The sequence below is a fragment of the Melospiza melodia genome, chromosome 4 (assembly GCF_035770615.1).
Source record: "Melospiza melodia melodia isolate bMelMel2 chromosome 4, bMelMel2.pri, whole genome shotgun sequence".
NCBI lineage: Eukaryota > Metazoa > Chordata > Aves > Passeriformes > Passerellidae > Melospiza > Melospiza melodia.
Window position 1 is genome coordinate 68,248,611 of NC_086197.1, and position 27,514 is coordinate 68,276,124.

At 37.5% G+C, this 27,514-nt stretch overlaps 1 protein-coding gene across 1 annotated transcript in view; it reads right to left on the minus strand.

Annotated features, from left to right (window-relative positions):
* Positions 1 to 27,514, minus strand: part of TRHDE (thyrotropin releasing hormone degrading enzyme) — a 210,287-nt gene that overhangs the window by 151,133 nt on the left and 31,640 nt on the right. The window contains exon 3 of the mRNA XM_063155038.1: positions 19,619 to 19,745. Within this exon, the coding sequence (XP_063011108.1) occupies positions 19,619 to 19,745 (127 nt within the window). The remainder of the gene's footprint in view (positions 1 to 19,618; positions 19,746 to 27,514) is intronic.

Consider the following 27,514-nt stretch of genomic DNA (forward strand, 5'->3'; position numbering starts at 1 on the left):
AGCCTGTAGCCAGAACATGCAGGTGATGCCGTGGAAGAAAAAGTAGCGATGTCATGAAAGAAAAAGTAGCGATGCCTATGTATCTGAAACCAAGGGAAGCCTTGCTGCCAATCTCCTACAGAAACCAGGTGTGAAGTTCAGCTCCTTGCCTTGAAGCAGTGAGTAGAGTCTTGCCTGTATGCAACTCAAAAACTTGACTGGGGCACATGAACAGCAAAAGCTCTATGCTGCAGACAGATTTCTATGCATTTATTAGGCCATGCAGAAATCTGCAAGCTTCTTCTCCAGTCCAGAAGGGAATACAAATTCACAGCTACTAATCCACAAACTTAAATCTGGAGTAGATTTTTAGTAAACAGAAATTCAGTGAAATTTGAAGAAGCTTCTGCCGTGTGCCACATGATCTCCCCACGTTTCAAATTCTGTCTTTAACACTGAAAGCAAAATATCAGTTCCTCTCTCAGTAGCCACCAGGCACCTCACTTTTGCAATGCTGCAAGCCTGTCTAAAACAATAAGGTGCAACAAACCTCCTTCACATCAACAACATCACTGGTTTAGGAAGACCATCCACCAGAGCATCCCACCAGAGTGTGTATCTACTATCAGGAAAACACATATATTCATTCTGCTACTGCACAGAGACTCTGCTGTCTTGAGAATCTTGCCTTATGGTTTTGACACAGGAGGAAAAAAGAGACAGCTTCTTTCTAGAGATTTAGGTAGTATTTCCTTGCAATAAAGATTCTTTCTAGCCATAAAGGAAAGCAAGAAAGGTCAGGGAACATCCTTTGGTCCAAAGCCTAGAATTAAAAGATGGATTAGAGCTTGTGAAGAAATTCTGAGTTTATGAAATTGCTTGATAAAAGCACAATATAGCTCTTTACATCCAGAAGAGGGACAAGAAATGAGGGGCAAGAAATTGGCTTCCTGATTCTGCCAGCTCAAAGCTTTGAATCGATATCTGTGGAAACCATTCCAGGTTTCTCCCCTTGGCTCCTCTGGGCATGGAATTATGCTTCAAACAACCTGTATAGCTGAGGCTCCAATTATTTTGCTGTATCTGAAGATTATCCCTTGGGCTTTTCTCTGTGATTATTTTCTCCAGATGCTTTTATTCTATTTTAGAAATCATTTAACAAATAATGTAAATTGTCCACAACATGATAGAAAAGACAATTTGCTTTGTCAGCCAGGAAAAAGTCAATGCAAATGATTCTGTCTCTTTTTACATAATTTACTTGGGTTATAGCATCTTAAGATGCCAGTGTACAGGGCTCCCTATACTAGTTCTTCAAGGGAATACAGCCTGTTCTTCTCAACAACCTTTTTCACTACTGTCTTGTCAACATGAGCTTGACAAAAGATCTCAGAGAAAGAGAAAGAAACAAAAACAGAGGTAGAGCAATTCTTACCCGATTAACAACTTTTTAGCAACAGTAACAATCTGCCCCAAACCTCTCCAGCTACTTTTAACATGATCCCAGAGACACTGAAAACTGGTGACTCTATTCAGCCTCATTTGCAAAGGCAAAAAGAAATTTTTAGCTGCCCAAGCAACTTATGAAAACTACAGAAAAACCTCTGAAAGCTAATAAAATATTAGCTTGTTGGCAGAAAGCAAAATTAAACAAACCAATCACAAGAAAAATATGACTCTTATAATAGGGTCAAAAAAAGAACCACACAATGATTATAAATCTGGTTTAGAGAAATGCTGACTTCGGTCCATTGCTTTTGCATTTTGAGTAAGTGATTCTGGGCACTCTTTCATGAGATATTCCCTCATATTAATACACAAGATACTGGGAGGGGTAGGTATTAATTATTAGATGTAAAGTGTCTTCTCCCTTCATGTATCTTTTAAAAACTGAATGTTTATCTCCTTAAAAGATCCCAGGGTCCAGGAGAATCCTTCCTAGCAGCTTATTTTTACTTGAGTCATTTCAATAGGCTGATTGACAGCAATATTTAATAACCATTTTAATGGCCCATGAGTGGAAAAAGTGTGAACAAGCCGTAACAGGCAGAGGTGCTTCATAATCCAGACTTTTCTGGCAGCTGTCAATGTATGGTATAATTACATTCCAAAATAAAATCTGAGAGGACCCAACAAGGAAAACTTCCCAGTGTTGTAGACACAAAAAGAGACCACGGATTCAAAAGCACAAGTGAAGAGTACTTCTGGAAAGAAAACTGATTTTTCTTTAATTTGAATTTACATTTGAGTAACCTAACATTTGGTCCTTAAGACAGTAATTTCAAGGAAACCCGAGTGGCATTGAAAAGGCTTACTGCTCTGTTACTCTTGCTACTGATATTTGTATTTCCAGGATGGGAAAATGCTAATGCAGAGTGCTGTATGGAGCCATACTACACTGAAGTGTTGTCCAAATGAGCCAAAGATTCCTCAGGCAGATGATGGCTGAAAAGGTGACCCCAAGCAGTTGTACCATGTGCCAGCACAAATGTTAGTACTCCTGGAAATCTAACAGTATGATATCAATTAGAAAAACACCTTTTCATGAACTCTACATGCACTTTAATATAATTTGTAGTTTACTTCTCATGCAGGCAATGCAGGAAATCAGCTACAAATTTGAGAGGAAAGGATTACTTAAAACTGAAAATCTAGGACTGAAAATCCATAGCAAAAATTCCATCAAACCTAAATGAAAGCAGACTTTGTCTGAAGCACCTTCCATTAACTGAAATATTCCACAAAATTCTTCTTTCCTATTGAAGGAATTTGAAAAATGGTTTCTTCTGCAACCAGGTATCAGGAAAAAGGTGTTTGAAAATTTGTTCTAAGTACTGGTCATATTTTTGCCATGAAAGCTTATTTTAGACAATTGCAAACCATTACTTACCACCTGAGGTTTTTTCCATTTTTATGAATTATAAACCTCAGCACAGTCAATGCTGAAAAGGTCAGTTTACATGTTTGTTCAAAAGTAATGTCTCTAGCAAGTAAAAAATATGCATTGCATCTAGTTCAGCTTTTTCTTCATTTATATTTTATTATATGAATCTTAAACATTTATTCTGTAAGCACATTGATATTGACATCTGTTAACTACCAAACATTCTCACGTTTAATACCAGTACAGATACAAATCACCTGTTAGCATCCCCCCGTTATGTATTGAAAAGTTCAGGGGAATGAGGTACTTAATTATGTTAGGTTTGAGTCAGCAAAAAATAATCATGTACTTAAATTCAAAAATGACTTGTTCAATAGCTCTTGGATTGAAATCTCCATTGAGAAATTGTTCATTTGAATCTATAGGGCTGCACAACTCTTCTTCTTCTATTATGTTCTTACTGAAAAAAAAGCTATTTTCTATGTCCATTGCGGGCACGCCAGTTAACAGGCCTAAAACACTGGATACATTTTAAAACCACCTTTCTTCCAAAAATGTTTACTGCTATGTGAAAACAAAAATCAGTAGTACTATTTTTAACCACAAAATACAATAATTTTTTAATAATTCCAAGTATTATTCAGTGGGAATATTTTTAGCATGTTTGGATATCACTCTACACTCTAATGTTGCCTATTCCAGAAAATCCCTTTAGCAACACTGTTAATCTTTTTATAAATCTAATTTTCAAGCCCTTATAAAATCTGCAATCTCACAGCCATTGTACTTTATAATGCCAAATAGTTCTGGTCACATAAATATTCTTCCGTCCTTACGCATCACCATATGAAAATATATACAGCGTGTAATTTATTCTGACATTTATAGTACGACACAAGACTTTCATTTCATACTCTATGCTATATATATTCGAGAGACAACATACAGAAATTACGGGCATCTAACAATAATATTTCATTGAAGAAAAAGTAAGGATACAAATTATATCTTATCTGAACTATAGAATTTAGTGGATAATGAGTGATGACAGATTTTATAGCACTTCAATAGTGACTTAATCACTTCACTTATTATTCCGAAGTGGTTTTGGTTTAACGGGGTTTTAGTTGTGGGACAATCATTGTCACAGAAACACAATTTACACTATGGAGAAATTTCACCAAATGTAACTATCCATATGTATACTGCACCAAATGGGAAACTATTTTAAGGCATTGACGCAGTGAAGGATTTCTTTGGGTTTATTTCATCCTACTGCAAAAGAAGAATTGACTTGGTCAGAAGCAGAACATCAACTGAATTAAAAGACTGTATTCCCAACAAGACAGCCTCTATACAAACTCTGGTCATGCCTAGCCATGTTTGATTGATGATAGCTGATGGGATTACAGCCTAGCTGAGGCAGCCAACAATACACAAACGTGCTATTAGTAGTATCATACATTAATCAATAGTGATGAGTACAAAAAAAATTTAAACCACTCTGATCTCAATATGTTTTACTTAGTCTTTATATGCAGTAATGGGAAACTTAAGCACAAGCCCATATGCACTGATTGTACACTATACCTTAACTGCATATTCAAAACTCCTATTTTAAAAAGTTTTTTGTCTACATAAATACAGCCTACAAAAACTCCCCAATCTCATCTTCTAAAATTGCACTATATTTTTGCTTTGGGCAGAAACAAGAAAGGAAAAGAAATCAACTTTTGTTAATTACATCAACATCTAAAAGAAGCATAAAAGAAGACGATAAAGTTTGATCCAATTGAATAAACTGTCTTAACTAAAAACATTCTAAATCAGATTTATGATAAACTCAAGGCCTAAGTGAGGTATCACCTTTTAAGAGCAAGCATACAGAACATTATCTTTATGTCTGAAACCATCTTCTTAAAATGTATATTTTGGTGCCATCCCATTTAGAAAATAACTTAAGTATGCACACTGAGTAGCAAGGACAACCAGTTAGTAGCCCACAGTCAGGCAGTCAGGCAGTTCATATTGATTCTTAAATCTGCAACTCATCCCAGCTCCTGGCAGCTCTCCAACCATATACTGAATTTCTAGTCTAACTGCACCTGGGATTCCCCATCTCAGTGCTTATCACAATGTATAAAAACATGAAAGGAAGATGTCAAGCAAAGATTGCTGTAATAGAGTTTAAAGAAGGAGAGATGAGTTCAATGTTAGAACAGCTCCAGTGGACATAAAAATAATGTCAAGAGCAGAGAAGGTAAACAAAAAGTTATTTATATGCTGTTAAGTACTACAACTGTACTGCATTCACAAACATGTTGGCAGGGATGCAGAAGTTAACACAGCAGTGTAGAGAAGCTAGTAAGCACAGATTCAACTGTCCAGTCCACCTCACAAACCAAAATTTCCAAATGAAGTCCAAGTAAATCCATAATCCCAAATGTCATAACATGTGACTTCAGGTGACATAAGTAAAGAAGGGAAAAATCCTTTTTCATCTCTATTTTAACTGGTACAGAAAAAAATCTTTTTCAAGAACACAAATCTTACTATGCTGCTAAAATCCATCACATTTCATTACATGTAATTTTTAAACCTGAAGTAAATCTCAGAGGGTAGTTTTAAGCAATCAGGTACAGGCTTCAGCTTCAGCTTCTTGCTAACTGAGTCTGGAAAACACAGTACACCACAGAGGCATGTGATGTACAAATAAGAAAACAGTTTGACTCAAACGCCACTGCCATCAAAAATGGCACACACAGAAAGACCAGAAAAGGATAACAAAGGCAATTAGCACTATAATAATGATACTCAGCACTCAGTCTACACAGTCAATCCTCCCCAAGACAGCAAAAATGAGAAAATATTATTATTAGATTTTGAAGTAAAACTCAGTGATCAGCATAAAGAAAAGTGTAAGCCAAAGGTTCTAATATTTCTTTATTATAAAATCCAATGTGTGCATCTGCTCTTCCATTTTTCACTAAATCTGCTAAGGCAAGAAAGAAAAAAAGTTGCACCAATGAAGATTCTAATATGGATTATACCAAAAATGCAACTTATTCATGCTGAAAGAAATGCAACATGGTCTATGCTTTTGAGAATGTGTCCCCGCTAAGAGATTTGTGAGAGGATGAAGATGCCTTTCCTTTACTGAGGTATTTCACACACACCTCTAGAAAAGTGTCAGTCATTGGAAAAGAAGGAACTGTATATGAGATTAATGCACTCATACAATTTCTCCATCAGAGCATGAGACACAGAGCTACTGACAAAAAAATCATAAACATGTTTTGAGAGAACAACACCAACAAATGGAAATTTACTACCTTTCTACAATACATCTTTGACTAGCATGCTTAGTTTAGGAAGAACAAGTTTCTAGAATATTAGGATAAAGGAAAGACGTCTTACTGAAGAGACCCCATCTGCATGTGAGTGTTTTTCTAAATCCAGTTCTATACAGATCTGCATAACAAATGAGGCTTTAGCAACTTGAAGAAAGGCATTATCCCTTGCAGGTGATGATAAATGGATAAAGACATTCAAAAAAGCTTTTAAATATACCTGAGTGGTTCTGCGTTTTAATACCATGAACCAATCAGAATTTTCCATCTTCAGACAAAGATGGAATAACACTGTGCCACCTCGACTTGCTCATAATCCCTAGGTCAAAATGCCTTGATCCTGGATGTGCAGGGAAGGCAAAATCCCAGCTGGGAGTTTTAAAATGAGTTTCAGTGAAGCTCACCAGTCTCACAGATCAAAGAATATGCTGTCAAAAGACTAGTTCTGCATGGAATTACCTTCCAAAATATAAAACAGCTTGCTTGTCAAGTCAAAAGTTTTGATATGAAGAAAGACATTTATATTATCTCTAGTCTTATTACCTCTCTATAGGAGCCCCACTCCTAAATGTGAATATTGAAGGGAAACAATTTTACAGCTTCTCTGTCTGTCAACTTTTACTTATAGACCACTTGAATAATGGAAATAAGCTGCTAGTGGTAGAGTATAAGACAGTTCTTTATCTCTAGGTGGGTTGACTCTGCCACCTTTATGTTGCTGACAGAAATCAGGGGCTTTCTGATGCTGAGGTCCCTGATTTTGATAACACACACAACATACACTAGAATGTTACAAGCTACTTTGGAATTACACTTAGCTTTATACTGCTGTACCATCTATGACTATAATCTTCCAGGGTTATAGATTCATGCATACTGGCAGCAGACCTGACTCAAGAAGTTCTGGATAGATCAGCCAGCAGCAGCTTCTCAGCACTGCAGCTGAACTGTGGGACCAGCCTGAAAAACAGTTCTCTGGAAAGAGCTGGTTAAAAATAACCCCCAAAAAATCAAAGGGAAGAAAACTACTTTACACCACTGAAGTTAATGTCTTATAAAACTGCATCTAGGACAGTCTGCTTGCCTGATCCTTCTTGACTCTGATGAAAAAGAACTGCAGTGATGATTTCTAAGTGGAGGAGGCAACTGAAAAAAGGTCAGGAGACTTCTGAAATGAGGGACAACTAGTTCACAACCAGTGAACAGGACCCATCTTCTCCATGGAACCCACAAGACAAAAGCCTGGAAACTGCCACAATGTCAAGCACAAGCAGCAGCCAAGCACCACAGAATAGCTCACTCCCCCACCAGCGATATCAGGGAGAGAATCAGAAAAATGAAAGCTGGAAAACTTGCATGTTGAGATAAAGACACTTTAATAGGGAAAGCAGGAGCTGTGCACACAAGCAAAGCAAAACAAGGAATGAACGCATCACTTCCCATGGGCAGGCAGGTGTTCAGCCATCTCCAGGAGAGCCCCGTCAGGACCTGGGATGACAAACACCCTCACTCCACACATCACCCCCTTCCTCCTGCTTTCCCCAGTTGATACACTGAGCATGATGTCAGATGGTCTGGAATGCCCCTTTGCCCAGTTTGGGTGACGTGTTCTGGCTGTGTCTCCTCCCAAGCCCGAGGCATCCCCAGCTCCCTCACCAGTGTGGCAGCATGAAAAGCAGCAAAGGCCTTGGCCCGGTGTAAGCCCTGCCCAGCAATCACACAAACATCTCTGTGTTCTGAACCCTGTGTTCAGCACAAATCCAAAACACAGCCCCACATCAGCCACCAAAAGAAAATTAACTCTACGCCAACAAAAACCAGCATGTCCAATCTTCTCATTATCCACATTTCCAAAATCATCACATGCTTGTAAGATGTTCCCAGATTCCTTATCCCATGTGCACACTCCTTGGTTCCAAGATCAGACTTACACCTCTTACATATGACAGCAGAAAGGTAGGAACTATAGTTTGGGAGAGTCTCCATAAAAGTCTGGAATCTGCTGACTGAAATTTTATCTACAGATGTGTTCTCACAGTCTTTATAGGCCTACCATTGTAAAGTACAGCCAGGATGTATGGTTGGACAGACAGATTAATATTAAAGGAACATCCAAAGACAAGTATATGTAAAATTTCAAGAGGTTAGAACTACTTGTAGGAAGATTTGTTTTTAATGTTTAAAATTACATTTTACTCACTTGTAATGTTTTTTTTTTTGCACTTCACTATTGAAACATTAAATTATCCTTCAGCTGTGTACTCAGATTTGACCATTTTATACTCCACATGAAAGCTGTCACACAGCAGTTGTATTTTGATTGCAAAGAGCAAGTTTTTTTGTTTTTTTTTCAAGTAACAGACTGACAAAGATAAAACAGTGAATTTTTCTGGGCTGGACTTCCATCCAGCTGCCCCCAAATACAATATAAGCATTACAAAAAGCTGTCTGTTCACTATTACTCTGAATGACTTAGAGCAATTTCAAATATCCTTCAGTATCACTTGTCAACATTCTTTCTTTGGCAGGTTTTATTAAGAGTTACATAAGATCATTGTGTTATCAATCATAACTCGTACAATTCAGAGACCCTTTTAATCACTTGGAAACTGCTGTAGGTTTCTACAGAAAATCCTGGAGATAGAGCATGAGGCATAAAACTGCATTTCTAATGCATCTGTTTGATACTGAGTAACAGCCAAATAAACAGCCAGTAAAATTCAGTTCTCTGTGATTACCTTAAAAGAGGAAGCAAAGCTTAAAACACTTCAAGAATATGGAGAAAAGATGCCTTGGAATCAATTTTTACATTACTAGTGAAAAGACATATAATGCTTTTTTCTATGTATCTAAGTTAGGGCTGACAGTTTTGTGAAGCTTCATATATTTCCACACCTGAGAATTAGCACCCTAGGAAGAACACCTCTCACTTTAAAGCAGGAAATATTGCAGTCACCTGTACGTCCCTCACATAAATCATCAATACTTAACCATGAAAGAATGTAAGTTCCAGCTGCCTGTCTCAATGCATACTCAAATTCTATCTCACAGATATAACTTATATTATTATATAAATTATATTATTAGATATAAATTATATCATTAGATAAATTATATCTCTTTCTCTGAACATTTTATACACACCTGACCAGCAAAACATCTGCCTGCCCTCACTCTTTGGCTTTCAGCTGAGCATCTAAATACGACAACAGAACTGTGGTGTGGAAACATCTCACATAATTTCTTATGAGGAATTCAACCACTGACCTCTGTTTGTGTTTGGGAGTCACATCATAAAGAGCCACGCATTAAGTTCTGTCAAATTACCTGTGCTTTTACAACATGACTTCAAAAGGAAACCTAGTGTCACAGTGGTGGTGACAGACCAAAGCCCCTGCTAAATAAAAAACATATCAGGACCTCTCTTGGCATGATCCGTTCCATGGGTAAGTTCCCTCTTGTTGCAGAGCTCAGGATCAATTACAAAGACACAAACTCAAGCACTATTTGGAAAAAGTTTCTAAAGATTTATCTAAGCCTCCCAGAGAGACAACAATAGCTGCAGAAACTTCCAACAAGAGTCTCCAAAGTACACACCTAAGTTCTTTCGTGCACTTGTCCCTTCTCTCCCACTCCCACCCACTTCAGGATTGAACTGGCCAGTACTTACGAAAGCAGAACAACGTGTAGCAGTGCTAAACACTCCAAGAAGAAAAAGCAACTGGATTTTTCTAGACTACCATGTTGCCCAAGTTTAATTTCGGTAAGCAGTAGCATATGACAAGGAACATATTTTTTAGTTGAACGGTGGGAGTTGTTTTAGCTTAATACACTTCCTGAAGTGTGCTATCACTATGACAAATATGCATCTTCACAAGGACAGCTTTGTTAGAAGTGTTACTGATAAGAATCAGAGAGAGCGACAGAAATCGCAGTCTTCACAGAGCTGATCCTGAATCTGGAAATGTTATGGTTTAAATACATAAGCAGATGGCAATTAAATAAATTAGAAGAAAAGGAGAATTCACATACAACAAGAGAAAACAGAGAAAGCAAGTTTAGCAGTACCTACCAAAGATCTCCACCAAATTTTAATTTAGTGATTCTTTCAATGTCCATATACCATTTTAAGAAGCTTGCTAGCACCCAGGAAGCAAGGTGGGGCAAGGGAAAAATGCACAATGGTAATTCACTTGTTTAATTTAAAGTTGTTCAGCCATCTTAATATTTTCATTGTTACACTGAAAATCATGGGTTTCCATAATGTAAAAATGAAGTTGCTTCAGGCATGGAACTGCAAATGTAGCATAATTCATTGTGTTAGGATATTTTTCAGTTACAATATCCTTAGCAAAAGCAATAAAAGGTGAGCACATACATCCCTTTGAATTTCAGTAGCTTACAGAAACTAGCTAGTACAGGTGGAAGGTTTATAACTAAGCCAGCAGAATCTAGCCAGCAGCAATAGGTTTATTCAGCTCAGTAGCTATACACTTTCTTACATCTTTTGTATGAACAGAAATCTCTGGCCTACTTAAGTCCCACTTTAATGTGTTACAATCTTTTCAAGACACTGTAATAATCTCTTGAAAGAAACTTTGTGTGCTCTGTGCTGATACATGAAAATGTATCTTCTTTACATCTGTATCTATAGGGTTTTTTTACAGTTCATAAATAAGATGTGAAAGCTCATTTTCAAACATCTACATAAAGATTTTTAGCTGTGTCTAATACTCAGGATATTTGGAGTGGTAACTTTTTCCAACTCTGACTGCATCAGTAATGCATACCTTTTAGATTTACTAGGAAGAACACTAATTATATTATTTTGAGTTACTCTGTCTGTGTGTGTGCACTTCCCTCATCTATTTTCTTTATGGCACAAGGTTCATAGTGAAGAAGAATGCTCTTAGTAGGGACAATTACAGAGTTTTCATGATGTTGGCATTACATTATGTCTGAATGGATAACATTTTAGAATACATCGATTCTTATTTCAAAACAAACAAAAGAAAATAAGCAAAGCCAAATACAAATCAGTTTCAGTGAGGCAGTGGGCAAAGCGCTTTATCATCAGTTTTGCCTAGTGAAATTTCTGTTTCTCAATGTAATATATTTGCTGCCCTCAAATCAGCATCTAATGGAAAGTGAACTTTGTCACAATATCATCTGCAGAGCGTAACGAACTACCCCAAAGAAGCACAATCCTAAAACTGAAAACATGGAGAGTTAACAGGAACACTTCTTCAGTGCTGCAGGGGAAAAAAAATGAAAACAAAAAAACAAAACCGATTGTTCTTCTTCTCACTCACTTTTAGCAATGATACTGATGTGAAAAATAAATAAATTCACACACTCCTAAAGGTCCTAATAGCCAGCCTGAAACTGATGGCAGGACTTTTGAAATTGCTGTGAAAAAATTGCTACCTATGCAAAAGGAACAACACAATGCAAGTATTGTTAAAATCTTCTTTTAGTCTTTCTGCATGGAAGTTTTCATCTCAGCCATTCAGAGACTTTGAATAAGTGACAGAAGGTACAGATTAGCTCTGAAATTAAACATCCTAAATCAGTTTGCTAACTCCTCAAACAGCAGGCTTACCCCCTAAAGGAAGGAAGGCAAGGAGTTATGCAAACCCCAACAGCTCTAAGTGCCTCCTGTGAGGGAGAGATGCAGGACAAATATCTTTTAAGGCTTTCTTGCCTGTCTTGACCAAGGAAATAGGCTATAGTACAACTTTCAGGCTAAATAAAATTGTGCTTCTGAAACACAACTCTGAACAGACTTCTGAAAAAAGACTCTGAACATTGTCATAACATTACCTCTTCCAGGGCTGGAGATCCAATACTGTAACCATAGGGTTCAGCAAGCAAAACACTAGGGCTAAAACTGGTACAAAACACATTTTCAGACAGGAATGGCAAAACAGATTCCATTGTATTGATTTTTATTTCCTCTTAGACTCATTTCAACTTGTTTCTGAGTCCGGCCAGACACTGAGCTGTCTTCACTTTTCAAATCAAATGTGGGAGGCCAAAAAACCACAATCCTGAATGAGAAGAAAATACTAGTGGAGGTTATTGCTGCTGTTGCTACTGAAGTATGTAAAACTACCTGTCTCAATCAATTCACACTAAAAATAGAATTGACCTGTACTCAAACTGCACATGTTAAACAAAAAGTATGAGTGAACTGTGTCAGTGTTTGATGTAGACAGTCCTATAATCTGCCTTTTTTTTTTTCTCTCACCAGCACAACACTTGATTTTGCTGAGTTTCACTCTTCAGGACATCCTCTACTTCACATGCTAAATGCTAAGACAGAAAAAACAAGAGTCACCATAGTATCCTTGTTCACACTCCTTCCATTTGAAACTGCAAGGTTAAATGAAAACTGGAACCTTAATAAATGGAACCTGAAATTATTTCAAGTTTGTCATATGACTATGAATCAAAATTACACATGAGCAAGTCAGCTGTAAACTTTCATATTTACTCAAATACTGTCATTATTAACACATTAGTCCATTACATATTACTCCATTAGCTCTGTTTGTAAATATACAGTTCTCTTGAAGGTGCTTTTTAAATAATGCCCAGTATATAAGACTACATAGGGGGACTACACGTTTCAGTAAGTCAACAACAGCCATTTCCTTTTCCACCCCAGGACAACATACTTGAGTAGATTGTGTAACACTTCTGTCTTATTTTAGATATAGATGGTGTCAGGTTTCTACCTCAATTCTGAGAGAAAAGGCCATTACTTTGTCCTTGCTACTCTAATTGATGTAGATCAACAGCATTACCTACTTCATTCAAACTAAATGCTATAGGTACAATTTTCAAAAGAAAAAAAATAATGGTTTAGCAGATTCTACTGCAATCCAATCTTCCTGAACACTGCCCAAGGATTCACACATCCCTTTTCTTGAGCACCATCTAAATCTACCACAGTATCCTCAGTGATATCATTTATCTTTTATCCAAACGCTTTTGTATTTGTTTTCCTGCCACGTAGCTCTGAGCTTTGCATGGGAACTTTCACAGTGTCACACCATGCACAGAAAGTAACTCTCACAGTATCCTAATGACATATAGACCCTGTCCTATAATAAAAACTACCATGCATGATGCCTATACAAACATGAAGTTCATTGTGGACCAAAGACCTAAGCTATTCCTAGACACACTCCTTTAAACTAAAGCTACAGTTACTGGTATAAAAGATCTCAGCTGCTGGTCAGTCTCCGATGAACCCTCTTGACTCTCCAACAGGTTATTAAAATTGTTCTGTAGCCTCTCTTAAAAATAAAATTAGTTCAAAAGCTGGACATGGTCAATCAGGTATGAGAGCTCTGCTCAGGCAAGTGAAAGGAACTATAATGAAAACTACTCCAGTCACAGCTTTGTAAAAAGCATTTTGGATTCATGTGCTTTTCAGGCGTTTAACCATCTCATAACAGGTGGAAGTTCAAACAGTTTTCTGGTGATTCCCATAATTTCTATGGGGTTTCTGTGTGTCCAAGATCTCACTCCATTTCATAAATCCTACAGAAGTATTCACTTCATCTTTTATCAATCTAAAAATCAGAGATCAAATTTAAACTATCCAGATTAGTCGCCTCTCTGTGTAGCCAAAAGAGATACCTTTACTGGTACCTTCTCAGCCAAAATTTCTCCTAACTCACCATAAAATGTATCATTTTCTGAAGGCATCTGTGTTTTTCACAAGGTAGAGAACTAAGAATAGACACTGCTGAAATTCAGTGCACCCACTTCTTCACTGGTACTAACTGTTCAAATTACACATACTGAAGAGTAGCTTGGGAAAAATCTATTTACATTCAGATGAAGGATTCTCCTGGCTCAAAAACAGCCCTGACATTTCCAGGAAATCTCCCACAATCCCACATGCTATTACCCTCTCATAATAGCATCACTCTCAGGTGTTGTTTTTTTCTTTTTTTCTTTTTTTTTTTTTTTTTTTTTGATTACTCATTTAAAAGCCAAGCTGATTTAGCCAAGTAGCCAGTGGGGACACTGTCAGACTGGGTCACCTTCTTTTTATTCTGGGATGACTGAATTGCTACTGGCAATAATACTCCTGGACACTTTCCTTATCTGAGAAGTATGGCTTCTATTTGTGTCACAGTTAAGAGGGAAGGGAAACCACAACATAATGAAAACATTCCATTCAGAACAGGATTATTTCCACCAGGACATTCATCTTTATTCTATATAAGACTACTTTATTCCTATATGTAACTTTTCCCATCTCCTGCAAACAGTATCACACTTGCTACGCTAATGCAACAGAGAGATCAGGTACCCCTTAACAAACTTCCAAACCTGTTCAAATGCCCATTGTGAGCCATATTAAACTCACTAATGGAAATAATTAGTTTATCATTTGAAATAGTTTAGAGCAATATAGTAAGTTGTAAGTGATGACTATTTTTCCCTTCTTTGTTAACGCTATACCATGGATTGATCTCCTACGTGGTTTGTTTCAGTTTAGTAATTCACAGTTCCTCTTTTATATCAGTGCATTGTTCTGAGAAAACACATTTCTTTTACTTATGACTGGAGCTGAAATTTTTCACCCTGATGTCCTGACCAGTTTCTGTTTTGAAGTGCTCACAGCTGAGAAATTTAAAAAAGGGGGAAAAAAAAAAAAAAAGCCCTCACATGCCAAAACCACACCCCAAAGGGACTAAGTGACACAGTTTCTCTGTGTAGGAATGATCTGTATCAACAAATAGTCCTCCATGTGCATAAGCATTATGCTTTCTTCAAGTAGTTGGTCGAAGAAAATAGCAGGCTTCAACTGTGATGCCTAAACATGGGTGATAGCCCTAACTGAGAATTTCAAAGCTATTAAAAGGCAATAAATCCACGTTAAACTGTCAGGTATGGGCCAGCCATGGCCCAACAGAATTTCATATGAAAACCAGCAGGACATTAGCTAAGAGTTCTCACGATATCCCATGGCATTTGACAGTACCAGTTAACTTTGCTTAGGCACATGAATCAAGTTTTCAGTGCCTGCTATACTAATTAATGCTTTAATTTTATAGACAGAGAAGAAAAAACAAGCTATCATGCTTGGTGTTGTACAATAATTCCAGTTCAGAGCTGGTCAGGTGGCAGGAAGCCTTGCCTTGCTAGAGAGAAAGCATGAGGGTAGAATTGTGAAACATTTAGCATAACTTTAGCAGAGAATGCAGGCAACAACATAGAGGTTCGCCCTACAAAGAGCAGCAGAGACAGAAGGAAGGACAAACAAAGGGGAAGAAAGCAGTAGCACAAGAAGTACTGATGAAGATGATGGAAGATCAAGTAGGGCAGAAGGCAACATTGCAATGAACAGGTCAAGAGCATGTCCAAGAGTCAAGCTAATAGTACTTAAGCACTTAAATCAAAAGGAACAGTTAATCACTAGCGCTCCCAGCAAGTCAGCTGGCTAAGATAACAACAACATCTCAACACATTTTCTCTGGCCTGCAATGACTCACACTGCATGAGGCAGCAGCAGTTCTCTCTCACCAAAATGTTCACTGTCAACCATGAGGGAATGGAACAGAGGTACATGAGTTTCTCTTAAAAATCAGAATGGAAACATTCCCCTGCTAAACTTCTTCAGTCTAATGCCTGAGTTATTTTCTGTCTCATACGAAAGAGTTTAAATTCTTCAGTGACATACTTTAAAAACTGATTCTTCCAAAAATACTGCATGAGCAAATGTTAATGGTGAAATCTAACCTTCCATTGTGCAGCATGTTCACTAAATCCCTTGGAAAATCATTTTCTGAGACCTTGCATTCACAATATCAAAGTGTTTTATGCAGCATAATGAAAAAAACCCATAAAATTTTTGTATGAAGTAGGTAATTAGTACCTCAACTACAACTGCAAAGGAAAAAAATCCCACCAAACAATAACCACATAAAATATATCAGATGGAACTACCAAGTTTACTACACGGCAAATCTAGAGAAAAAGACTTTCAGAAGTCGGAAATATATTTCACTTAGGGGTGTTGGTGGAGGAGAGGCTGGACAGGAGCCAATCTGGGCTGTATCAAAAGCAGTGTGACCAGTAGGGTGAGGGAGGGGGGAAGGGGATTCTGTCTCTCTACTCCACGCTCGTGTGACCCCTCATGAAGTGGAGTCTCAGTTGGAAAAGCCAGTCAGCCCCTCCACCTCAAACCATTTACAACTAAAGAATCACAGCTGTCCACATAGCAAGAGGGCTTGATTACATTTTCATTCCCCATAGTGTGACTCTGACCTTTGAAACCTCTCTTTTAAGGTGGTTTTTCTGTTTGTTTGGTTTTGTTTTTTTTTCTTTTTAAATTTCTAAGCTCTGTGCACTTCAAAACATTAACTGGTCAGGGCTTCAGGGGGAAAAATTCAAGACCTCTCCAGTCTAAAGACCCTCATAAGGAAAAGCTCTATGCATACAAAGCAGTTTTTCGTGCAATGCAAACAGGATTAAAAACAACTATGTCACATAAATACGGAAATATTTTGTATTCACTAGTCATAAGAATATAATTAAAAATCCTTCTGCATATCTTTTTAGATTAAATAAAATTCCATAGTTTAGCCTGCACCACTTTAACCAATGTTTACAATGATAGTATTATAGTCTTGGGAAAATCTAGGTTTTGTTTAAAAGACACGATTTATTTTTCATAAATGAAATTCATATAAAAATTATTGGTTTAAAACCCTACACAAGCACCTTCCAGTTCATAGTATGAACTGGAGAATAGAAAAAAAGCTACATGGTATGTAGAAGTTTTAACTGCGGAAATTGTGAATTCCAGTCAGAGAAATTCCCAATTCACATTCATTACCAGAATTCATATCAATGGGAAAACAAATCTACTTCTCCAGTGCATTCAGAAGGCAGTACAGATCATATAGGATGTAAAAAACCTTAGCCACAGCCATCTGATTGCATGCAAGCACAGCAAAAAACCCTGGTCACCACCAGTCAGGTAGTCAAGATCAACAGGAGGAATTGCTTCCTGTAGAGAACACGGGCTGATGTGTTACAAACTCAAGTAAGGAGCACTAGTTTCAAATGCCTTGGAAATGGACCCCAATGACTCAGAAGAGAAAAAATGAACAGAGATCTTCCTGATACATCTAAAGAGCCTAAATGTCCTCAGATACTCCTACCATATAGAGAGCTCAAATGGACGACCACACAGATGACAAAGTGCTTTGTGGGTGGCAGGTCCCTTGTCCAGGGAGAATCACCTGTAGTTCCAACTCTAAAACACAGACAGCCCCACAGACAGCACCGACACCAAAAAGGTCTCACCCAATAGCCAGTACAGCACCTCCATAGTCAACTGGTCAGTATTTCAAAAAAATTATTTTGTAAATATAAACTGCACTTTCAACAAAAATAATTCCATTTGGTTAAGTTTTTTCTTGTTAGAACTGAAAAGTACGTGAATCATTTTTTAAAAATCTGTTTGAAACAGAACATTTTCCATAAAACTGTTGACATTAAAAAGCTTTCCAAAGTACATTCCTCATTTTTCACTCCCACTTTCACATTTAGAAGTGAAATTAAAGACTTCTGAAATGCCCTGCTGAAGGAAACATGCTCGTTTTTCTTAAAACCATAATAAAGTACTCAATCCTTTGCAGTGCTGACAGCAGTAAATCAGATGAGTCCTAAGCTTTTGGAGAGCCCAGGTGCATTTTTAGTATCAACACATCTACCTGATGCACATGCTTTATCCATTGCTGTCGTTAATGCTGTTTTGTCTTTTCAGTTGGGAAATTCTTCAATACTACTGCAAAATCCCTATCATAGACAGATTACATTATTAACATTTTTAGTCCTTCTATTCACCCATCAGACTACTGGTCCCTAACTTTCTAAACTTTGATATTTTTTTACAAGTTTTACAAGTCTTCACATAATATTTCCTATTAACAATTTTACTGCAAATATTTGATGAAAAAAACCAACTTTACTTGTGACTATTCTTCCTGTTCTGTTCCAAAAAGATCCAAACTGAAATATATTCACTTACAATTAGATATTTTTAAAAGATATGCCACAGCACAATGACAATGGATATAGCATGTTGGTTTTAAAGATCATATGCTACAGTTCTGAAAGATACTCTGAAGCAGATACAATTACTAGCACTGCTGCCAGCTGGCATTCCCAATAAACTACCTGCAGTAATGATGTTTGGATATTTAGATGACCTTTAAGATCCCTTCCAACCAAAACCACTCTATGTTCATCTTTTCTATTCAACAAGTTCTTGATTATATTTTCTCCCTCTGAATTTATGCCCCCTGTAAGCCTAGTACTTCCTTTACAAAGCTTTATTAATATGTTTGAGGACATAAATGAAAGTATACACAGAAAGTTTGTGTATACTTAAATAGGCCTTATGCCTGTAACCTGTTATTAAAAGACACCAAGAAATAAATGCCACAACATACTTAGAAAAATATTCATGCAATACCCTCATCTAGAAACATCAATTACATTATCTATCTCCTACACCATTAGCTGTAAGTCCAATAAACCTCCTCAGCAGGTAAGGGATTTAATGAAATAAACCCCGACTTCCTGGGAGGATCACCTGTGGTTCTAACTCTAATACTTCTGATCAAATATATGCTCTCTTCCTGCTGCTGAGCAACAGGCTCTTCTGAATCTCTATCAAACATGCTCCAAAGGAGGGAGGGCGTAATACTGTGGAAAGTATTTAAACGAGTAGGAGACCAACTGATTGTGGTGAAAGGGAGGATGAGAAGAAGCTATATTTTTAAAATAAGATAAATTTATGGGGTTTACATTTAAAAGATCACAGTAAAACAAAATCACAGCACTTTTTTCAACAAACAACAAGACAATAAGCTTCTCTACTAATCATCATTAATAAGCCATATAAGCCACAAAATCAAAAAAGAAAAAAAACAGGACCACAGTCTTGCACTGCTACAGGTTGCCAGTTTCCACAAATATTTTCACTTCTGTTCCCCATTTAAGGCTGAGGCACCAAGGTGCAAGTATTACAGAATAAACATCTTCCAGTGGCTATCTCAGAGGAGTAAGGACCTAAACTGACAACATCAAAAAAACTAAGAAAAACTGAGCCCACTTATCAGTGAAAGGTCTCAGGTTCTCTACCCATTGTCTAACAAATGTAAATACTGACTGCTTCCTGCTCCTTTCATTTCCAGGCTGGAGAAACCATATTTTGGTTTCCCTTCCTCCACAAGGAAAAATTTCTTACTTACTGATCCTCCTAAATTAACCCAAGCATTTAACTTGCAATCCAATACATTACATTCCTTTAGCTGACTTAATCCCTCATTTCTGGGTTAACTTCACATTCTTTGGGAAATCTTACCCAATTTTGGCAGGGAATAGGGCACTTTAAAATAATCTTCATAAAACTCAATGAGTCTCCTTGTAATATTTAGAGCATAGTCCCCTGATCCTCTTCGGATTGCATCAGGCCTTGCATATAACCGTACCTGTTAAAAAACAAAGCAAAAGTCCAATTTCAGCATCTGCCTTTTACACCTATCCTACCAGAAGAGGTGAATTAATTACTTTATGGTCGCTATAAGGTGGCAGGATTATTCCCTTAAAGCCAAATATGATTGTCATACATTAGTCAAGTCATATCATAGTTGAAAACCAGAACTACCACAATTAAAGTTACAAAGTTCAGAAGTCACAATCTCCTACTTATTTGTGTTGCCAAGTAAAAAACTTGCACTCCTTGTATCAAAATAAATATTCAAAGAAAATACATGTGTTTGTTAGAGATATGATGGAAGAGTGGATTAGTATAATGGTTCTCTGCCTACACTGAATGTAGGCAGGATGCAGTGACTCAGTAGGAGAGAAGTTCATGGTTTGTTAAAGGCATATTATATCAAACCCTGGAAATATTAGCAGACTGTGAAGAAAAAAAAAATCGTTCTCTTTTCTCCTCTCCAGCAGTGACACTGTTACCCTCGATGAGCTATGGGAAGACTGCAAAAACGACCATTTCTAAGCTCATTCATGTACACAAACAATTAACATTCCTGAAACCTCCATGACTGCTTCAGGCTTCTGTTTGCAGAAAGCTGTAAATTAAAGCTGTTTGTATAAGCCACAGACTGCTCTGTTCAGTACAACACAGCTCACACATTTTAATACCTGGAGTGAACAGAACTCACCTTCATAATTCAGCATTCAAGTGTGACCCTGATTAGGGACATAGCAGAAATTACTGCCAGGTTATTATTTCTTCCTTGTCCTTACAGTCTGTAGCAATTCCTTCATGCAAAGATGACACAGAGCCTACAACTGCTAATCGAGATGGGGACAGAAAGGAGAACCACTTTTTGTCCTCTCTCCTCATACCCTGCCTGATGGAAGCAGCACGTCCTTTGTCTCTAGTGACTGTGACAGAAGGTCTCTCCCCACAGTTCATAATGACCTGATGTAAATGAGACTCTCCCAAAGGTCAATCCTAATAATAATATCTGACTCGCCAGTACTTTCTGTGGTAGGATTAAATCCCAGCCAGGGCTCCCAAGGAAAGCAGTAGTGCAGAAATCAGAAAGTAACAATGCAAACATGAAGGAGAAATATCAGCTTTGGAATGTTTCTAAATGCTCTACTCTGGATTAAGAAAAGCCAATGGGATTTTTGGCTTCAGTGAAAGTATTACCAATACCAAGTATTGCTTTACTGCTCTTTTCCTGAAGCAGTTCAGCTATCCAAGTGGAAACCAGATATCAAGCCTAAGTACAGTGTACCTGCAATTCTCTTTAAACCCACTGCCTCTTGAGTTTCAGTATGGAGACACATTATTTGCTTCATTACAATGTCTATCTTCATATTTAATCTTTGTGTTGTATTAGACTCAATGTACAATCAACCATATAGTTATCATTCATAACATAAAATAGGTACTGGTGTAACCTGATGAGACATGTAATAAAGCAGACTCCTTATAATCACTACCTGAAAGCACATAGATCATCATCTGCACTCCTCCAAATACTATTTTTATTTATTGCTTCTTTTCAAAGTTAACAGTAACGTGTACATTGAAATGTTCCCTTATCTACTAAACTAAATACAGGTTTTAAAACAAAACACGTATTAACCACAGAGTTTATGGAAGGATGTTAAGAATCACAATTAGATTTGTGATGAACACTGTTTTGTATCATTAAACCTTTATACACAATTTTGCATAATTGCTTTACTGGCACAGTTGACTGTATCAGCAAATTAGGGAAAAAAAGAGTCAACCAAGTATGCAAAAAATCATTCAATTTGACAGTGGCCAAATCTGTCCATAATAAGAAAGAGGACAACAGAAGGGAAGAAAATAATAAGGAAATAGAAGAAAAATCAAGGTTCAACTTACTGCATTACAATGAATGTCTCCTGGCAAATATAGAAAAGGCATTTAATGGTGTCTGAGATGGAGCCAAGGTACAAAAGCTGCAATGCTGCAAACTCTCATTTGTCTCCTGCCTAATGCTGAATGTAGTTTTATTTTGCCCATAAAGTTTCCCTATGTGCCCCTCTGCCTGCCGAGAATAGCTCTGGACTGCCAGGCTTCCATGGCTCACACCAAGGTCCCCTGTAAGATGGAACACAGTTCAGAAACCACCCACACCTTTGTCCAGGTCTCTCAGGGGCTTTGAGGCAATAGACATTGTCAAAGCAGTCAACCATCTTCAAACACTGGGTCTTCCTTCTGCCTTTCACCCAGCAACCACCGAGCATGAAACGTATGGAGAACCTTGGACACACCACTACAGCCCTACCCCGGCCTCAGAAATTCCCTCTTGGTCAGCAGAGGGCTACCACAGGGAACAAACAGTCTGTGACACTGCCTACCTGGCTAGCTGCTTTGGATGGCACATTCTGGTCACATTTGGTGCCATCACAAAGTGAGGAGCTTGGTCCAGAATTCAGTCTAAAGGTTGGCACCTATAAGTTTGAAACTGAAGCCCCTAACTTTCACACACTGATGTTTCTTTAATGTGTTTGGGCTTATTTTGACCATATCTTACTTCCAAATCCATCAAATAGGGACTATATTATTTCCTTAGTTTATAAGATTTTCAGTCAAAAGTAATTAAGTTTTTATATTCTACTCCAAAGAGGAACTTAAGTAAAACAGAATGACAATTAAGACATGAGATTTGTTTACAATAATTTGTTTGCTTCCTATTTGCATTTCAAAAGACAAGTGGGTAGTGTTACTTTAAAACTGCATTGGACTGAACAACAATGCCGAATTTTTATTTATTTTCCCACAGGCTGTTTGACCACTGTCCTAAGATCTTGATTTTACAGTAATTTAAATAAGAGAAAAAACAAAGTTTTCTGCAGGGTCGGCCTAAATATATAACTACAAAAGGCAAACAGGTTTCCAGTATAAGTGCATCATTCATCACTCACCACAATGGCACCTACTGCCCTGCAAATAGTATTAATGCTCTTCTTCATAATCTTTGCAAGATTAGGTTAGACTATTATTTTCATGTGAGAAAGTGGAGACCAAAGAGAGACTAAGAGTAATTCTGGGTGCCTATCTTGACACCTCTCAATGTCAAGTCTATTTAACAGTTTTATTGCACTTAAAGCACTGTTCCCATTATATCTTACTGCAGCGGTGAACACTTTATCAAAGTTTTGGCCACAGGTGCTTTAGTTTGGGCATTCATAAAATCAGCAATACATGATTAATGACTAAATGAGACTCTGTCAGTTTATGTGATTTCCTTGGCATCCCACAGCAACTCTGGTGGCAGAGGCAGGGAGGGAATTCAAAGCAGGCATTCATCCTTGTGACCACTTAACAACCTGCACCAAGTACCTTCCACATCTGGGAATTAATAAGGTAGGTTCTGTTTGGACAACAGGTATATGAACAGAACACTGTTGGTCTTCTGATGCAGTCATAAGCATCCATTGAAAAATATCAGAAAAATGTTATGAAGAATCATATTTGTAATGACACTGCAATAATACCTAAAAATATAACAAAGTTTACACGTTTAACTCAAATTCTGAGGGTTTTTCTTAGCTCTCTCACATCTACATTTGCAACCACTACCAATTTTTCAACAGGAGTTTTGACTACAAAGGAAAAAAACCCAGCCCTCTCATTTCTCCCTCAAATGGAACCAAACTGTCTCCTTCCTATCACATGTTTGAGCAACTAGGTTTGTGCCTGCAGCCCTCCAAACCAGATCTCCTCTTTATAAGATACTTGTTAATAACCCTGAAAGTTATTAGACATTCTAAATGAAATCTCGGCAACATAAATTTCCCCATTCTTTTCTAAAGTGGGCAAAAATGCAAGTTGTTTCCCCTTGTTTGCCTTCCAGAGGCCTGGAGTAGTTTCATAATAACTTTAAATAAACTCAATATCAGCCACACTCAGACAATATCTAAAAAAAAATTCATTGTGAAGTATTACTTTAAAAATATTAGTAACCTTACTCAGGTTCTTAGAATTATTTTGGCAGCATTAGCAGAAAAAGTACTAAAATATTCCTGAAACTTGTATGGTAAATTCCTTGTATTTCTTATAAGTGATCAACAGCCTACTCCTCTATAGTTAGTCAAAATTATTTGCTATAAAACAGCATACTTTTACAAACAATTTGTAAATATTGCAACATTTTCTCTAGTCTGTCTCAGTATTTCAGCATCTGCTACATAAAATAAGTCGAAGAAATTTTAAAATATTGGCAATACCAGGTTGCCAGAACAGATAAATGTGGTTGTAAAATAAAAACTGTTTCCCACAGAGAGTCATGATATATGCTAAGAAATGTGCAACATACTTAAAACAAATCTCATCTAACTGAAGTCAGGTTATTACAGAGCATGAGAAAAATCTTCCTATCTACAACAGGTAAAAATTATCCATCAAAAAGAAAGCTAGCACTTGAAAAGAAAAGAGAGATTTTCTTGTCTTATTACCTCAGAGCACTTCCAAAAAATGTGAACTAGTAACTATCTACACTGGGTAAAATTCTGAGAAGTACAACTCTAGACAGCAACACACACCTTAATTTCTAGAGAATAGCAGGTTCACCAAAATTGTTTCTGTTGTACCAAAGACTAGTGATAATTTTACCATGTAAAAAAACAGAGGAACAGAATAAAAAGAAATAGAATTGTTCTATTTTGAAATTTTAAAACCACTACTTTTCTCTCTCTTTTTTTTTTTTTTTTTTTTTGCATTAAAAGTTAAGTGAAAAGGAGCAGAGGATTAAACAGATGACAAATGGTAAGGAAAAACCTGCAGTAATTTTTTCACACTATGTGAAATACTTTGGATCAAACCAAAGGGTCTGTACAGTTCTGTAGGTTGAAAGAATATGGAATACGTTCAGCATTTTGATCACAGCAACAAAAAGGGAAAATTCATTATTTACATGTGTCTAATTGCAGAAAGACTGTGTTCCAATATTCTCCCATACATGAATTCACTGCAGATAAAGGAAGACCGGAGAGAATGGCACAATGTTCTTCCTCTGGCACTAGAGGATACCTTTGCCACAAGCCTGCCAACCTGCTTTCCCAGGGAATTAAGGAAGTTGACAACCAGGCAGAAATCAGCATGTTACAGTAAGAAGTCTGCATGCCTGAAGCATGCCATACACCAGAGCCCACCTCTTACTGTAGAATTAAATATGCACATCTTTGAAACCTCTGTTTTTGCAATGGTGCTATGTTTTTAGGGGAGCATCACCTTGCTTCATATCAAGACATTTGTATTCTTTTATTTATTGCTATAGTAAAGTTTACTAATCACAATAATCCTCTATAATAGTCTGCATTCATTCTGCAAGGCATCTTTTCTTTAAATGTTTAGCCATCTTTTCCACGTCTTAAGACCACTCCAACTGCCATCACTGTCATCCTCTATGCCCTGGGGGGAATCACAGCACACTGGATGAAAAATCCTGCTCCAAGGAAATAAAGTGGACCTCTATTTTAGCAAGGAAAGGCTTGGGAAAGCAGATGGCTCATTGGGCTCTGAAGAGCTAAAACAACATCTGCTGACTTCAACTGAATGACTCCTGTTAACTACAGGGGCTTTCAGACATTATGGAGACATGACTGGTCCAGCCTCTGGGCTAGGGACACTTCTACCAAGGCAATCTTCACCAACAGCATCTGCCATGCGTACAGTCCCTGTTTTTAGATCACCACTCAAGCAGTCCTTGTTAGTCAGTTGCACAGTAAGAAAAAAAAAGGAATAAAAGAATTTCTTTACATACAGGACTGGGACTGAGCTTGGCTGTGGCCACTGATAGTTCAGATCATGCAAAGCAGGACTGGATCTCACACTTCTATCTCGTGCTATAAACAGCTCTCTGAATCTTGAAAACAGCCTGATGCAGGATTTACACAGGGGTAACTACTGCTGTATCTCTGTCACAGAATCAGGTACAACAAGGTCAGCTTTGAGGCCGACAAGGAGAGAAGAGGCATGTATAATCCTAACCCTTGGATGACACTATCAGAATTCACAGATATTGCCAACCACCTCACCACACAAAACCACTCCCAAAGGTACCCACATGGAGAGCCTTTTCCCACCCCTGAATGCTGTCACATCGCATAGGCATGTGGAAGCAAAAGAGAGTTGAGCCTTGCTCTCATTTAGCTTCCCACAATTGGAGAGATGCTGATCTCTCCAAGCAAACAGGGCTAATGTTCCAAGGCTAGCACATACCTGTTTTGCTTATGTCTAGGTGTCCTCTTCTCCCTTCTCCTGTCTTTGATCCATTTTACATGTACTTAAGTTACATGTTACATGTACTTAAGTCTGGACAGAGCAAATGCGAGTATGGAAACTGAGCCTAAGTCTGGTGACAACCATAAGTCTTGTTTTCTCAGGCAAGCACTGATTAGGTAACCTTGTATCAACACAGGAATTCACTTCACAATTAAGGATAGTTATCCCTTCCACCTACTTCCCACAGAATTAAAAGTAACTTTGTCAGGTGTTTTAAAGGAGCTTGGAGTGCTTTCCCATTATGAAACAGATGCTTCTGCTCATCAACTGGTGTCAGCAAAGCCATCCTGGGAATAATGTCTCTTCTTTAATCCCTTCCTCAAAGCCAGGAGGCTCCACACAAAGCACTGCTCTTGGGAGGCCCCTCCAGATAAGCTCCAGCTCCAGATAAGCTCTATGCGACTATACCCCTAGGCTTAGTCCAGCACTGGTACATTTGGGATATTAAAATGATTTTAAAATCTCAGATCAGAAAGGGCTTATGTGTTAGTTTAATTTCAAATATATGTTTAACCTCAGACATACCTTTACATGTTATAGATACAGAAGGCCCTAGTATTACAATAGAGCAGCACTTAAAAATTTTATAAAGGCCAATTAATAGTGTGTTGCTCTTTATTTCATCTGCAGCATCTTCAGCAGTGACACTCTCAGCTAAAAAACACATGCATTGCCTCTGTACTTAAGTGCTTCAATTTACCTGATAATCTGAAATCTTTTATAGATATTTTGCTCACTGACTATTTTAGGCACAGGTATTGTTTTTACCATTGTTACAGAGATAAAGATAGGGTCACATCACACATTCAATGCAGCAGACATACGTCTGGATCCAACAGCCATGGCTGTGAACTCCCTGGATCACTTCTGCAACCAAGGCATTGCATCTCAAATGGGCTTTTAAATGTAATAAATTCAAAATAAATAACAGTTCACTACACCCACAAATAAGCTACAGGCCAGGTTCCACTAAGAATACGTATGAATTGTTCCACATGTGCATGCACATATCTCCACAAGTTTTGTGTGGTGCAAATGCAATAAATTTTACAACACTGATAAGTAAAAGAAAGAGAGAGAGAGGTAGCTGTATTGAAATATCAATTCTGCTGTAGTGAACATAGTTAGATGTGATAATGGGAAGAAATTACCGAAGAATGCCTTTTTTCAATCTCCTATTCATTATTCATCATGGGCAATACTCAAAAAAGACTGCACAATAATGAAATGTGCTTACTGAATACTGAAGGAACAGCTCACCTTTAAAAGATGATTTTACTCCAAACTAAGCAGTCACACACAGCACTGCATTAAGCCTTTTTTGAATATAAATAAAACAAAACATGTTTAAAAATTTGAAGAATTGTCTTAGAGTTAGCTGAAATCAATGAGCATTCAATGACCAGATACTTAGGAACAACCTCTGCAAGAGACTGGATGGAACTCTTTTGTTATAGTAAG